General features: G+C 32.8%; 1 protein-coding gene across 2 annotated transcripts; it reads left to right on the top strand.

The window, feature by feature from the left end:
• Positions 1-68: 68 nt before the first annotated feature.
• Positions 69-5,198, top strand: LOC129312807 (uncharacterized). Of its 2 annotated transcripts, XM_054955543.1 has the most exons (4): positions 353-364; positions 405-691; positions 764-958; positions 4,987-5,198. In XM_054955543.1, the coding sequence occupies exons 2-4, from the start codon at positions 537-539 to the stop codon at positions 5,123-5,125; spliced, it is 489 nt and encodes a 162-aa protein (XP_054811518.1). In that variant the 5' UTR covers positions 353-364; positions 405-536; the 3' UTR covers positions 5,126-5,198. The 2 variants fall into 2 exon arrangements, 1 of the variants encoding a protein (XP_054811518.1); XR_008593700.1 differs by lacking the exons at positions 353-364; positions 4,987-5,198 and adding an exon at positions 69-314 and having other exon boundaries at positions 764-951.
• Positions 5,199-17,493: the final 12,295 nt, after the last annotated feature.

Raw genomic sequence — 17,493 nt, forward strand, 5'->3', positions numbered from 1 at the left:
TTTCATTATATTCATTTTTGTATTAATAACTTATAAATGTTTCCATTGCTTTAGGGTGAAGCCGAATATGAGTTTTTGGCAAACAGTCCAGATCATCGTGTGGTTGCAATTGGTATAATGTATAATGTCCTTGGGGGCACTATACATAATGTGCCAATTCCTCTAAGCCACGTATGAGTTTGTCTAAAAGTTTCTTTGGATGAAAACTATCAGCTACCCATTCCACGGAGGATGTGATGACAGTAGGAGACGCATTGGGCACCTTTGTTGCATCGCCTACCGCCCTTATAAGGCCGATATCTAACAAAGATAAGGTACATATACATATATATAACTTATAATGCTAATCTCAAACAAAGATAAGGTATCTATATAATTGATCTCTAACTATCTCTGGTATATAGTCCAAAGAAAAAGACTTCCCCAGCAAACAATCAACTAGCCATGAGTCAAAGATTATCGCACTTCCCCTACTTCAAAAGATGGAGCCTTAATTGTCACATAAATTCCTGACTTCACGAGGGGCATATGCAGACATGAAAAGGAGTATTCATGATTTTATTGATGTAGACAACCCATTCGAGCATGGCATATATGACAGAGATCATACCAATCGCATAACGCTTGAAGTCGTAGATGAAGTACTCCACCATGGCATGATTAGCACAATTGTCATGGATTTTTATTTGAGGTACTTCTTTTGCACACGAGTGGTCATTATTTTTATAAATATATACTAATCTGTTTGATTTATTAATTTTAGGTTTCTTTATCATATACTCATCGTGCCCTGTAACCTTACAAGGATGTTTGTCTTCATTTGTCCTTGTGACATTGCTACTTTCTATGACATTCGAGACTCTGATCATGAAGATCAAGCAAAGCAGCTGTGCAATTCATTCAAAGCCAGGACTACTAAAAAAGGGGGAAGGTTATTCTTGATACCTTATGTGCAAGGGTTAGTTATTTATTATATTTAATGTGTTTTCTAAATTTTATTATATATTCTTTACAATCGTTAATTATTTTAGGGATCATTGGATGATGTGTGATACTTGCCTGAGTGTTATCCAAAAATCACATAATTCAAATAAACTAAGTGTGGTTAAGGAGCTGATCTCTAACCAACTTAAGAATTAAATCATTTAAAATCTTAAAAAAAATTTATAGGTTCTACCTATAGCACACGGAAGCAAGCTAGACGAAAGTGGAATAAAAAGATGCTGTCATGACAGCATTAAATTGCTGTCATGACAGCCCTCCTGGGCCAACTTCTGGGAGGTGTCTTTCCGTCATTTGACCTCTGATCAAAGTAATTTTAAAGCTCACACGTCACATTCAAAAGGTACTATAAGTGTACCAAATTTTAAAAAGATCCAACGATCAGATTAAAAATTAAACATGTTAAAAGATTGGCTATTTTTGTTGTCATAACAGCTAAAAAGCTGTCATGACAGCACCTCCGGACTAACTTTTGAGGTGCACTATTTCATCATCCGACCTCCAATTGAAGCAATTCCAAGGCCCACATGTCAATTTTAAATAGTAATATTAGCATACCAAATTTTGGAAAGATTTAATAGACAGATTGAATTTCGTGCATGTTGCAACATTATCAAATATTGCTGTCATGACAGCACTTTTGCTGTCATGACAGCTCCCTCAGACTAAATTTTAGAGTGCGCCATTTCTCCGTCCAGTATCCGATCAACATGATTCTAAAGCCTACATGAAGCTTATAAAAGGTTTTACTTGTGACCCAAATTTTAGAGAAATCAAACGGTTGGATTAAGATTTGGACATCCCAGATGCAAAAGTGCAGTTTTTTGGTAAAAACCATTTTCAAAATTGTCCAAATCTCATCATAATGGTCACAAACTTGTGGGAACACTTTGAACACGTTAAATAGGACTAAAAACACTGATAGAACATTTAAATGGTAGAAAAACCCTTTATACCAAAATTTGACCACTCGGGTGCCATTTCCCAAAATGGACCCTAAACCCCTAAAATGCACAAATTACACAAGATGGCCAAAAACTATTCCAAATATCATATACACATATGAATACACACGCTAAATATTTTCACTTGGCTCAGAGATCTCCAAGGTATATGTTTTCCCATAACACACCTTTGCAATGCAACCATTTTGCATTTGCTTGTGGAATCACATATATACCAAAATAAATATTTTCTTATAGTGAAAACTTGGTCTACTAAATAAATCCATCAAAACCACATACTATAGCCAATTTTCCTAGCCACAAGTCTACAAGCAAACAAAAATTCATACACAAGCCATACAATCCACACATACTCACACACATATACATAATCATATCCTACTGGCACTCTAATCTTAAATACATTATAATAGATTTACTCAAAAGAAAGGGGTTGCAGTTCTTTACAATTCATAAACAACCCCTAGCTCTGCTCCTTTCCCCGTCCTCTACTGGTTCCTTCGCCTAGACCTAGAATATTAAAAAGAAAGGGGTGAGATAACCATAGTCTCAGTAATAGAGAAATCTACATTGATTATTACAAAGTAAGCCATAATTGAACAAACAAATAATAAATTCAACATAGTATATAATTTAGCCATTTAAAATGCATGAATGCATGATGTAGGCTAGTATGGCCTTTCATGACTAATAGAATGCCCCCTGCACTCTTTAATTTATAGGTAAACCTTATACATATTTATACCTCTACAGGCACAAAATATAATCTAAGGCATGATTTAATCCATCGAATCACCTATGTCCCTTCGACGTGAATCCTGAGCAATCGAAGTTGACTCCCTCCCAGAGCTAGCCCGACTTACTCTCCATGTGAGGGCTACCTTGGCCTAGGTACTCAACCTCACACTTCATATGTCAGATTCCCTCCCCCATTGAGAGCTGTCGAACACTCAATACACTAACCACTTTAGTGCATTGAGCCCACAATACGTAAGGTAACACTGAGTATTGGCAATGTGCTATAGAATATCAAAAGTCCACACCTTCTCATTGGTGAACTCCCACCGAGATCATGCCTTTTATTCGTGCCTACCTTTCCTGATTATTGACCACTTCGACACTCTAAGGTAGTATAACATTTATAAATCTCCCTTAAACGGTTCCTTAGCCTATCTAAGATACCTTACTTAGTTACACTTCCTTAAGTACAACTTCTATTCCTTATGATTAAAATACATGTAAACAAATCTCGTTTCCATAAAAACATTGTTGATAAACAATTAGAAAATATATTTGTACTATAATGAAAGCAGTATACCGTAGCCCCTTATAAAGCACATTTAATCTTTTAAAACATATAATGCATGATAGCTAGTAATATTTATTCAAAAATAGCTAAAACAAAGTAATAAGAAATATAAATTCTCCTGTTACCTCAACCCTTTGGTACCAAAAGGGTTCCTCTTGTACAAAATAGGACTCGGCTTGTTCCTTAACTTCCAAACAAATTCCACCAACAATCCCTACAACATATAAGTGATCTACATCATTTATCATGACAAATAGCATTAATGAAGACTATAACTCATACCATATAACTTGAGTCAATGAGTCATAATCTAGCCTAATAGTCCATATATTAAACCAACCATTCACATAATATCACTTAACCACCAAAACCATTTATTAGCCATCACTAGGCTAATTTCTAATTTATATAATTTTTAATAAATTAAAAACCTTCACTTAGTGTCACCAACTTTTATCATTAGCCCTTATAATGAAAACCAAACCTTAATTTAAATCTTATTGGGCTCAAATGGCAAAATTATAACTAAATCAATAGACTTAAATCATTAAAGAGCAAAACCCAACCTCTTAGGGTTTGATTTGTGCCTAAAACACCTCTTTTCATCCAATTATCCACTCAAAACATCAGAACACTATAAAAACTCAAAACATCCTCCTTAGGATCCAAAGAAACAAAAGCTTACAAGAATAAAGTCTTTGGGATCAAAATTTAAAAATTCCCTCTTTCAAAAATTGAAGAAAATCAAGAGAAAGGAAAAAGGATTGAAGTAGAGAGTTCACCTATTGTGTAGCCGAGCTCGCAACGATCGTAAAGCCTCCTAGATCCAAGCCTAACTCCCTCTCTTTCTCCTCCCTTCTTCCTCTCACTCTCTCGTGCTTTTTGTTCTTTTTTTTTGTGTTTCCTGCGTTCAGTTTCCTTTTAAAAAAAGCTTATATAAGACTTTAGGAAAAATTATAAGAAAAGGCCTAACATTTTTTATTATAGCACAAAAGCCCAGGTCAACTTTAGTAATTTTTCCCATAGGTAAAAATCAAATAAAACCAAACTTTTACTGAGAAAAATTCAAACTCTGGACCTCTATCAAATTATTGTTAATTTTAATTTAATTATAGATGTTTTATTTTATTTTTTTAAAATAAATTCGAGTCTTAAAATTTTTAGGATGTTACATGCTGATTGCCTTCAATCCGACTGAAGAAAAATATGAGAAATTAGTTATCTATTGTGTTCTACTGGCAGACAACCAGATGATCACAAAGATATGATGGAATTAATCAACAAGTAAGCGCATTAATTAAGTTCATGTGTTTTTTGATATTTCAAACTTGCCAACTTCTGTGTTTTTAGGGCTGTGTTTTTGTACTACACGGATGAATCTTTAATTGTCCCTAGGGTCAAACTATTTAACCAATTGTTCATATGGACAGTAATAAGGGTACGTGTTTAAACATTAATTGTTCAAGTATTTATTAACAATTATTCAATAATTTAATATATTTTGTTTGTTTTGTTTTTAAAGTGCCCGTCAAATACCAGATTCAGTAGACTATAGATATTGTGTGATGAGATCCATTAGGGACATTATCACTCACGCCAAGACTTTAATCCCTACCAAGGTTCATATTTAATTTAAATATACACTTTATATATGGCAAAATTTCATTAGTTAGCTAATTAACTTTGATATGATTATAATTTAAATTGCAGTATTATGATGATGCTTATTGTCAAGAATTTAGGGATGCTCACATCATTGAAGTCGTGGAAGAGTAGTGCCAACATATATTTCAACTATGGATCATGCAAAATTCATGCATTTAGTGAGTGCACATTTAGTCTAGCTTGAAGGCAAAAAGAATGTGGCTTGGGATAGAATTATTGTTTCATTTTTTAGGATAGAATTATGATTTAGGATTAAGATTTGCAACTTTTTTGTTTATCATTAATGTGTACTATGTATGTGCATATATATATATGTACATGTTCTTTTAATTTTGAAAGAATATTGCTAATGATAATATATATTTGCTGGATTGTCTGGATTATGAAATGTCAATTCTATTGCAGGGGGGCTACTTAAATGCAACTTCCATATAAAAAAAATTCTACAACATATTTGACGGTTATTTTGATAACCATCAAATATGTTCATATATTTGATGGTTGTCTAATATAACCTTCATATATATATATATATATATAAATATTTGACAATTCTCACATCTAACCGTCAAACATGATCTTTTTTTCAGTCAAAGCAAATTCTTGTACCTTACACTTAACGGTTATTTAGAACCGTCAATTATAATATCACATATTTGATAGTTAAAATAACCATCAAGTATATGGAGCTGCATAATTGACAGGGTCTTATTTGACGGTTTATAACCGTAAAATATATAGGAAAATAATGGTCAAATATGCATAATTCTATTGTAGTGAGAGATGGGACTAAACTAGCTAAGTTATAATCTAATAAGGATAGGTGACAAAATTCACCTAAGAATTCCTACTTCTAAATAGGTTTTTACTTACCCACTTTACTGACTTTACAATTAGGTTTATTCGCTCACTCACTTTAGAATTATATTTATTTGCTTAATTAGTTTTGAGTCAAATCTATCCCAATCACTCCATAACTTGTAGCATACTTCACTCAAGCTTGTCCTACTAAGCTTTCTCACAGAGAATGACCTTGGTTCACACTACTACAACATGAGTGTAGCTTAGTACTATTTTTTTAGGGTAGTGACAACTCTAGTCAGTTAGCTACCAACTAATGAACTAAAATGTTTAATCTTAATCTAAAGGAAGAGGAGAAAGATGAAAGGGGTTTCATGTGATTTAGTGAGAAATGAGAGAGTTGTGAGTGATTGATTGGATGGGATTGAAAAATAAGTGACAAAGTGAGAGAAAATGTTTAGTTCATTAGTGATGGAAACTTTAAAATTGGTTGTGGTCTTCAACTACTTGTGCAAGTGGTAAAACTACTTAATGAATTAGGGGGAAAATTGGTAATGATTACAATGTAGGCTTGATCCAATACAATGCATCCTTCTAAGCTTAATTTAAATCTCTCCAAATCTGATTATGTCACACCATATTTGCCTTTTGGAATCTCTCTCCAATTGCCTTGAGTTATGCCTTTATTTGTCAAACTAATTCACCTAAGTCACAATTAAATCAAATAATCAAATAATCATAGTGTGACATGTATTTAATTAGACTAAGATAGAAAATATTTAATTCATCTAAAGTATTGAAATGACTGAGGGAAAATGAATATGAAAGCCTCAAAAGATATAAGTATGGACAAGCACACACTTGAACTAAAATCAAAGGTTAAATGGAAACCCTTAGAGAGACAACCTTAAAATATTATATTTTCCTAATAACTCTCAACCTAGAATGAATCGATAAAAACTAGTTAGACCAATCATCTTAGCTCATTAAAAGACATAAATCTCTAATTTAACCCTAATTTGGTGAAAAAGTACATTTTATGACTAAAATAGCCCTTATGCATGTAATCAAACACTTAGGCAAAATTACACTAAGAATGTGATATAAATGCATATAGAGACTCTTAATGTGTGCAAAATGATCCTAAATAGCTAATAAATATGTGTAAATAATATTTCTTGTCATCGCACACACAGGCAAGCATCTAGTGCTTACATGAGAAGTTAGTATAGTCACTATCTGACTCAACTACTATGGAGCCCTAAAACTCCTGGCCCTCACCAATCCTCTTGCTCTAACTAACTATACTTCGAGATTATGATCCTCTATCAAAAATTTTCTTGCCTAAGGATCTAAAACCACTAACACCATCATTGCTCTTTTTGGATATGCCTCCTGACGAACTGAGAGGAGTAGAAAATCACCCATAGCTATCTTATTCTTCCCTAGTTCTAATTCTCAACCTTGCCTTGTAGCTATAAAGAGCCAGCTATGCATTTCCTCATAAGTAGCATTACCCAGCAGAGCTATTTGCCTTCTATATTTTGATGTGCCTTCTCTAGTAGTCTCTTTGCTTTTCATTTACTATCATGTAGATAAGTCATAAATTTAGAAAGCTAATTAAATTTCTTCATACATGCCTCTTCGTCCAAATCACCTTATTGGAAGGCATGTAACTCGACCTCTTCTCATCCTTAAAAGCAACAAGAAAATGGTAGTCAAAGAATTTCTCCTTAAACTACTCCCAATTAAGCCAATTACCATTAGAGGATCTCATTGAACTCCACTAGTATTTAGCATCCTCTACTAACTGCACTGTAGCCAAAACCACCTTCTGTTCAAAGGAACACTAGGTGACCTTAAAGATTGTCTCCATTCTCTCAATCCAATTTCCCACATCACTTTTGTTAAACCTAGTTAGTAAGTTTAACACTAATTACAATTATACATTCATTACACTTCTAAAAGTAGCTATAAAAACTACTAGAAGTGTAACATCTTGATCTTCTAATTCTAAAACTAATTGCTAATTAGGGGTAAATTAGTAAATTAGTGAGTGATTATAATTTTGGATGACAATTTAGCATTTTGATTGTTTAAAATGTTGAATGAGTAGATATGGGTGGAAGGATTATGTTTTGAAGTGAAGTGTGGTGAGAATTTTTCTTATTGTGCCACGTGCCGTGGCATAGGCTACATGCACTGTGGAATACAACACAAAAAAGTAATTAATAAGGATGTGAAAGATTGTGGATTCTAGAGGAAAAGTGAGAGAAATCATTAGTAAAGGAGAGAAGAGGAAGGAAGTTAGCTAGGGCAAGAAATTTAAAGGCTTTGGGAGACATTTCTGACCTATAACTTACTAGGTAAGTTTCGTACTGCCTTTAGCTTCGATTCTACACTAATTTCTCTTAGTATAAATTATAGGAAAATTGAATCAAAATTTTTACGGGTTTGTTTCTTACCCTTTGGTAATAAAAAGTTCTTGGGAATCAAATTAAGGTTTTGTGACTAGTTTAGAGTTAAACGATAAAGCTTTGGGATCGTAAGCTTAAATAGACTCTAAAACTATAAGAAAAAGGGATGGAGTAACGGGATTGGTTAAAGTGATAGAAAGAGGCAATTGGATTGCAATGAATCTAAATTGACCAAGTAAAAAGAAAAGGAATAGCTGAATGTGATTTTAAATGATAATTAGTATTTGTGGTCAATTTGATTAATAGATTAATAGTGTTAATTGTGCGTAGATTATGTGTGTATGTGTACCTTGAGAAAGGAAGAGGGTATGGTGACATTATGCATATAAGAAATCCATGGGTAATCCTTTCTTGTGACAAAAAGGTTGAGGTTACCGAATAACTTACTCTATTTGATTGTCTATTGTAATTGTTTGTAAATATTATAGCATTATATGAAATTGCTTTGGATTGTGCATATTTTGAGAAAACAAATGTTTATTGCATGTAAGATCTTCAAAGAAAGGAGTTTATGTAAATATATGATTATATAACCATGTGTGTGTGTGTGTGAATTTGAGCACAGACCACTTGTTGGTATGTGAGCATGATAATAAAGGGTGGGAGTTCGCCCATAGAGAGAAGTAGTGAGAAGTCTATATGGCATAATTTTCCTTAGTTCCCGAAGAGGTGCGATGTTAGAGAATTTCATCTTCTTAATACCTATTGAGGTGTAATGTTAGAGATTATCTCCTTAGTGCCTATTTGACATTGAAAAAAATGACCACAAGTGTATAATGTAGCCTTGTGAGGTCAAAATATGTTTAAGATATGTTGTATGTAATGTTTTGTGCTAATTAGGTATGTATGGTCTTTTTAGACTTGGTTCAATACTCAAAGTGGTCTAATGAGGTAATGTGTGAGAATTGAACACTTAGGATACCTATTTTGAAAAGAAAAGTAACTTTTTACACTGGGTGTCCAATTTGTGATCGGACTATTGGATCATATCCAAACTTGCCCCATTAGATAATTTATGTTACAAGCTTCATGTGTGCACTTGATCACTCCAATCGGACATCAAATGTGAAAATGGCACACAACAAAAGTTCATATCAGAAATCCATCATGGCAGTAGATATTGATAAGTGTGCCACAGTGCATGGTGACAATGCTACAATGCATGACATAGAGCAAGGATTCATAGCTCTATACCACATGCTGTGATACATATAGTATAGGCCGCGACGCATGGCATGTTTTTAGGAAAAATATTTATGTGTTTTTCTGATAAGTGGATTTGGCATCTATGCTTCTGTGAATCTTTTTATTAAACTATAAGTTTATGATTAATGTGTTTTCAATGAAGTCAGGATCCTACATTTTAAAAACAAATTAAAGGCTGGTTTTGTTATTCTATGGTGTTTATGTTGTGGTGTATGGTTGGTACAAGTAATGTCTGAGGTGAAAGGCAAGACTTTATCTAACACTTGCCCCGAGTGTTATCTATAAATCACACAATTCAACTAAACTAAGTGTGGTTAAGGAGTTAATTCTAAAACCAACTTAGGAAACAAACCATTTAAATCACTAAACAGATACACAATTGTAAAATAAACATTTAAAACCTTTTTTAAAATAAAATTATAGGTTTTACCTATAGCATGGGAGCAAGCTAGGCGAAAGCAGGATAAAAAAATGCTGTCATGACAGCATTAAATTGCTGTCATAGTAGCCCTCTTGGGCCAACTTCCAGGAAGCACCGTTTTGTCATCCGGTCCTCGATCAAAGTAATTTTAAAGCTCACATGTCACATTCAAAGGGTATTATAAGTGTACCAAATTTTAAAAAGATCTAATGGTCAAATTCAAAAAGATCCAACGGTCAAATTAAGATTTGAACACCCAAATGCAAAAGTACAGTTTTTTGGTAAAAACTATTTTCAAAATTGTCCAAATCTCATCCTAATGGTCACAAACCTATGAGAACATTTTGGACATGTCAAATAGGACTAAAAACACCTGATAGAATATTTATATGATAGAAAAACCCTTTATACCAAAATTTGACCACCCAGGTGCCGTTTTCCAAAATGGACTCTAAACCCCTAAAACACACAAATCACACAAGAGTGGCCAAAAACTATTCCAAATATTATATACACACATGAATACACGTGCTAAACATTTTCACTTGGCTCAGAGATCTCTGTAGAGCCCACACACCTACTCTCTCTATCTAAGGTGTATGTGTGCCCATAGCACACCATTTGCAATGCAACCACTTTGCATTTGCTTGTGGAATCACATATATACCAAAATAAGTACTTTCTTATAGTGAAAACTTGGTCTACTAAATAAATCCATAAAAACCATACACCATAGCCAGGTTTCCTAACCACAAATCTACAAGTAAACAAAAATTCATACACAAGCCATACAATCCACACATACTCAAACACATATACATAATCATATCTTACTGGCACCCTAATTCTAAATATATTACAATAGATTTACTCAAAAGAAAGGGGTTGCAGTTCTTTACAATTTACAAACAACCCCTAGCTTTGCTCCTTTCCCCATCCTCCACTGGTTCCTTCGCCTGGACCTAGAATATTAAAAAGAAAGGGTTGAGACAACCACAGTCTCAGTAACAGAGAAATCTACATTGATTATTATAAAGTAAGCCATAATTGAATACACAAATAATAAATTCAACATAGTATATAATTTAGCCATTTAAAATGCATGAATGCATGACGTAGGCCGATATGGCCTTTCATGACTAACAGAATGCCCCCTGGTACTCTTTAACTCATAAGTAAACCTTATACCCACTTGTACCTCTACAGGCACAAAACATAATCCAAGGCATGATCTAATCTACCGAACTGCCTATGCCCCTTCGATGTGAATCCTGAGCAGTTGAAGCTAACTCCTTCTCAAAACCAGCCCAACTTACTCTCCATTTGAGAGCTACCTTAGCCTAGGCACTCAACCTCACACTTCATATGTTGGATTTCCTCCCACTGAGAGGTGTCGAACACTCAATACACCAACCACTTTAGTATACTAAGTGCACAATATGTAAGGCAATACTGAGTACTGGCAATATGCCATAAAATATCAAAAGTCCACACCTTCTCATTAGTGAACTCCTACCGAGATCATGCCTTTTTATTCTTGTCTACCTTTCCCGAGTATTGACCACTTCAACACTTTAAAGTAGTATAACATTTATAAATCTCTCTTAAACGGTTCCTTAGCCTATCTAAGGTACCTAACTTAGTTACACTTCCTTAAGTGCAACTTTTATTCTTTATGATTACAATACATGCAAACAAATCTTATTTCCATAAAAACATTGTTGTTAAACAATTAGAAAACATATTTGCACTATAATCAAAGTAGTACCCCATAACCTCTTATAAAGCATATTTAATCTTTTAAAACATGTAATGCATGATAGCTAGTAATATCTATTCAAAAATAGCCAAAACAAAGTAATGAGAAATATAAATTCCCTTATTACCTAAAACCTTTAGTACCAAAAGGTTTCCTCTTATACAAAATAGGACTTAGCTTGTTTCTTAACTTCTCAATAAGTTCCACCAACAATTCCTACAACATATAAGTGATCCATATCACTTATCATGACAAATAGCATTAATGAAGACTATAACTCATACTACACAACTTAGGTCAATGAGTCATAATCCATCCTAATGGTCTATATATTAAAAACCATTCACATAGTATTACTTAACCACCAAAACCATTTATTAGCTATCACTAGGCTAACTTCCAATTCATATAATTTTTAATCAATTAAAAACCTTCACTTAGTGTCACCAACTTTCACCATTAGCCCTTATAATGAAAAACAAACCTTAATTTAAATCTTATTAGGTTCAAAGAGCAAAATTATAACTAAATCAATAGACTTAAACCATTGAGGAGCAAAAACCAACCTCTTGGGATTTGACTTGTGCCCAAACCACCTCTTTTCATCCAATTATCCACTCAAAACATTATATCACTATATAGAAACTCAAAACATCTTCCCTAGGATCCAAAAAAACAAAAGCTTACAAGAATAAAGCCTTTAGAATCAAAATCTAGAAATTCTCTCTTTCAAAAATTGAAGAAAATCAAGAGGGAAGGAAGAGGATTGAAGTAGGAAGTTTACCTATCGTGTAGCTGAGCTTGCAATAGTCATAAAGTCTCCTAGATCCAAGTCTAACTCCCTCTCTTCTCTCTCTCTCTCTCTCTCTCTCTCTCGTGCGTTTCTTTCTTTTTTGTTTTCTTGCTTTTAATTTCATTTCTTTATCCAGCTTTCAAACAAAAAACTAAACTTAACACTTTTCGAAAATTACAAGAAACGGCCCAACTTTTTTTATTATAGCATAAAAGCTCAGGTCAACTTTGGTAATTTTTCCCATAGTTAAAAATAAATAAAACCAAACTTTTGCTAAGAAAAATTTAAATTTGGATCTCTATCAAATTATTCTAAATTTTAAGTTGATTATAGATATTTTATTTTATTTTTAAAATAAATTTGAGTCTTAAAATTTTCGGGATGTTATACTTTACAAGTGGATATGTAATCAATGAAGCTTACAAACAATAAATGTTTCATAGGAAGTTGGTAAAAATTAAGTACACAATAATGACTAAATTTTGTTTTTGTTGTTTCTTCTTCGATTCTCTTCTTTCATTCTTCATACATGAGTTTATTTATAGTTGAAAGTCATAAATGATCTATTAAACTCATAAATCTTCCCATTGGAAGTCAGTTACACTTTATCTTTTTCTTTTGTCTAAGTTTCTCTAGATACCCAAGCTTATCTAAATTTGTTTGGTAGTTGAAGCAATGTAAGAGTATTTTATGGCAAATGTTTTACTTTACGTAAGGTAACAGCTATAAACATTAAATGCTCTGACAAACATAGATTAAGGTTTATACTAGTTATGCAATTTAGCATGGGGGTTATGAATCAAGAAAAAGTTATAAAGAGTTTTATCCAAGCAATAATTGTGTTTAGATAGCCTTTAGGAAGATTATTAAGTGAACAAGATTGATTGCAAATGAAAAGAACAACTAAGAAATGAGTTTTGAAGTGTTTAGGATTGAAAACGAAAAAACAAAGCATGAAAGAGCATATTTGTACTGGTGCTATTTGGATTAGTACTGGTGTTGTGAAGAACAAAAATGACAGCACAAAGGAAATAGCACAGGTGTGCTCTAGTAGTACTGGAATTAAGCTTCTTTATAAATGATGAATATCTTTATCATTTTTATGGAAGTAATGTGATTTTCTCAAGAAGCATGATAGCACAGGTGTTAAAGCAAATAACACAAAGTCCCTAAGAATCAAGTTGAAAGAAGTACCAATGTTATGGCAGTAGCATAGATGTTAAAAACGAACTTCAAGGACAGCACCGGCTATCAAGTTAGCACAAGTGTTAACTCAACTCAAAGGACTTCTAATAAAGGAAGCTATTATGCATTCTAAATAATATTACCAATGTTATCAAAAGAGTATAGGTGCTAAATAGGAAATGAGTAAACGAGATAAAGTTTTTTAAGATCAAAATGTGTGGAAAACATGAATGGCATCGGTGCTAAATGCATAGTACCGATGCTAGAGGAATAATGGTTAAATTCTAGAGAAGGTGACATAAAGGAAATAGATTAGTAATATCAGTATTAGAGGCTTAGTATCGATGTTAAAAAGACACATAGTAAGAAGAAGTTCTAGGAGGTGATTTTAACATTAGGCTTAGCTAGAAAATTTACACAAGAATATTTAAGTATTCAAAAGACATATAGTTAAGTCACATACTTAACCAAGTCATAATTTATTTAGAAATTAGGATAAGGTATAGGCAAAGTTTTAAACCACATGATTTAGGATACCATAACCTACTTCTTAAGTCAATTTAGATTTCACTGTTTAGCCAATTACCTTACTCTTAGATAGTTATGATTAAAAAACATGTGAAACACAATCTTCTCTTTATTTTATAATTATCAAAGTCAAGGTTCAATAAGGAAAAGGCTACAAGTCCTATGACTCTTATCACTCGACCTTTTCATATATTCACACTTGTTGATTTGTCTCCTAAGCCCCTTGACGATGACAAAAAAAGGGAGAAAAAGGGTAAGAGTTTATTGGGAAGGAAGCTAGATCATAAAAATCTAAGGAGAGTTGTGAAATAAAGAATTTAGGAAAAGAAGTGGTTATGGATTTAGGTACAGACAAGTATAAGAGAAAATTGGTGATAAAGAAGAGAAGCACTAGGAAATTCAGACCTAAGGTTGATAAAGAAGGAAATTCTAAGTCCAAGCCTATATCAACCACCTCTTCTAAACCCTTTAAAGCTTCCACTAAGCCTTTGGCCTCTTCCAAACAACCCTCAATGCCTCACATTGACATTATCATAGATGATTAGGTGAAAAACTTTGTGGCAAAAGTTGAAGTTGTGAAGATTAAGAAGGCCCTATCATTTTTAAGCCCCAAAAGACTAATCCTTAGCCTTATTTCTATTCTTCATTTCAACTAGTCTCTTATGTTGTTTTTTATCTTTTGCTATATGCTATGTATTGCTCATAATGGTTAATTATTCCTTAATTCAAAGTGCATTATTCAGTTCATAATTTATGCAATTTATTTTCTTTGTTTATTACCTATTTGATGAGGAGACAAACCCTCTTTAGGATGAATAAAATGTATTTTGTATTATCATTATCAAAAAGGGAGAGAAATGTTAAACCTTAAATCTAATTCCCTTTGAATACTATGGATGCTTACCAATTGTCTTTGTTTTGCTTTATAGGCTTGTTGATAGTTGAGCCCCACCCTATAATCTCTTTCTAAGTCTTTTCTTATCTTATTTGGTGGCTTGTAAATACTGGACCTCAACTCATCTATTATAATTTCATAAGTCAGCTTGCATCTCTTACTGTAGGGGACAACAAGGTTGTCTTGTGTAACATATTGAATTTATAATCCTGCGTTAATGATTGATTAGTGGTTGAATTAGTGATTTAATATAGGATTAGGGTTTTGAATAGTGAGAGGTTATATTGACTCCTTGGGATATTATTTGAACAGATATGAGTAGAAGAGTAGAATCTCGAACCAGAGCGTATGAGTATAGTGAGGATTTTCCTTACTATATCACATGCCGCGGTTGAGGATAGATGCACTGTGGTGCATGATGTAGAACTTTGATTAATAGGGAAATGTCTAGCTCATGAAACAAAAAGGGAAAATGTGAGGAAGTGGTTCTGGCATGGAGAAGAGTAAGGGATGTGCTAGGGCAAGCAAAATCAGGAGCAAGGATGGTGTTTTTAACCTATTACTTATCAGGTAAGTCTCGTACTGCCTTAACCTCTAATTCTTATTTTCCTAATTTGGACATGTTTTATTAATCTTTGATGCACTTATACTTATAGCTTCTACTGTGTGCGAGGTTTTATAGCCTAAGTAATTTATAAAATGATTTTTGAAAATCTTTTATTTAGGATCCCAAGGTTTTCAAAGTTTACAAAGTAAATAATTTTGAATTGATTAAGATTGATTGTAGCAGAGCATATGGTAATGCCAGTAAGGGCATTACATCTTATGTAGTCTACAAATGTTCCGACTCAAATGATATTATACATACCCATGAAATTTCCTTACTCACTCAACATTGAGATTTTCAAAGGACAATCCTCTACCTCTCATTTTGCAGTTATCCTCTTCCTATTGTTTTTTATGAAGACATATGAAAAGTTATGAGCTACGCTATATTTGAACAGCACATCTCTAAATACATCTCTATTGGAAAATGTTTGCCCAACCTTTCACTTTAAGGCATTCATCTTAAGGATTGGTGTAGGCAAACTCGATTCAGCTAAGCTTTTTGTTGAACCCTGGTTTTGATTATTACAAAATAAAGAGAAGATTGTGTTTTACAGGCTAATTAATCATAATAAAATAAGTCTAAGTATTTTAATCTAATATGACCTAAGTGGCTTAACATTAGTACCTTGAATCTTGTACTTAATCTAATCTGATCTTATTGCTATTTCAAAGATTTCGTCCAATTTACATTTACACCGATACTATTTTTCTTAACACCTATGCTATCAATACTCTTTGAAATAATCACTTTATTTCCATAAAATGAAAAAGATCATTGTCATTTATGAAGAGATTTATTCTTACACTAACAAAGCAACACCTATACTACCTTCATTATGCTTTTATTAATGTTCATCATAGCAATACTAACCTCAATAGCACCATTACTAAGTTAAAGATTTACATTCTCAATCTTGAACTCTTTGAAACACATTCCTTTGCTATTCTTTTTATCTACAATCAATCATGTTCACTCTATAACCTTCCTAAAAACATTCTAAACACAATTATTGCTTGGATCAAACTCTTTGAGATTCTTTCTTGTTTTATAACACCTATGTTAAAATGCTACACTAGTATAAACCTTTACCCCCTTCTGGTAGTCGTTACTTTATGTAAAGAGAAACTTCCACCATGAAGCACTATTTCATTGCTTTTTCATTAGAGAAATTCATAAAAGCTCAGAGGAAAGAAGAAGATGAGTCTAACTAACTTCTAATAGAGAGATTTATGAGTCTAACAGATCATTTATAATTCTCAGTTATAAATAGGCTCATTTATGAAAAATAAGAAGAATGCATAAAAGAACCAACAAGAATAAAGTTTTATCATTATTATGTATTCAATTCCTACCCACTTCTAGTTAATCATTTATTAGTCGTAAACATCATACATTTCATATTCACTCATAGAGAGAGATTATAACAGTAATAGGTCATTCTTGAATTTACTCTATTTATCCCTATTTTATATAATCTAAACAAAGGAACTTAATCTTAAGGAACTTAAGGGGATTGGTTATTACCCTTGTAAGGGGAACGATTTCAAACTTAGCGAGAAGTTTGTATATGTAATGAGGTAATCAATAGCCCATTTCAATCTTAGTAATTTAGTTAGAAATCTCAAGAGGTTCCTGGAGACTGGACATAAACTCAAGTGGTAGGAGTCGAACTAGGAAAAATTATTTGTGCAAGCTTTATTCTTTCATTTCATGTGCTTAGTAATATCATTCCTATACTTCTCCTATGATTTTTGCAAATTTTAGTATAAATTTAAATTTACCCAATTCATCCCCCTTCTTGAGGTCATTTACCATTGGCATCAGAGCCTGATTGCTCAACTTTAACTTAACCGTCTGAGTTAAAAGATCATACTAAT

Source organism: Prosopis cineraria, unplaced genomic scaffold (genome assembly GCF_029017545.1).
Source record: "Prosopis cineraria cultivar Desert tree isolate PC_DT_omini unplaced genomic scaffold, ASM2901754v1 PC6, whole genome shotgun sequence".
In the NCBI taxonomy this organism is placed as follows: Eukaryota; Viridiplantae; Streptophyta; class Magnoliopsida; order Fabales; family Fabaceae; genus Prosopis; species Prosopis cineraria.

What these genes read in the sequence shown, in the direction of transcription:
- LOC129312807 (XM_054955543.1), top strand. Translation starts at nt 537, where the DNA reads ATGAAAAGGAGTATTCATGATTTTATTGATGTAGACAACCCATTCGAG. An exon ending in GTCATGGATTTTTATTTGAG is followed by an intron (nt 692 to 763) that starts GTACTTCTTTTG and finishes TATTAATTTTAG; the next exon opens with GTTTCTTTATCATATACTCA. An exon ending in TTGATACCTTATGTGCAAGG is followed by an intron (nt 959 to 4,986) that starts GTTAGTTATTTA and finishes TTTAAATTGCAG; the next exon opens with TATTATGATGATGCTTATTG.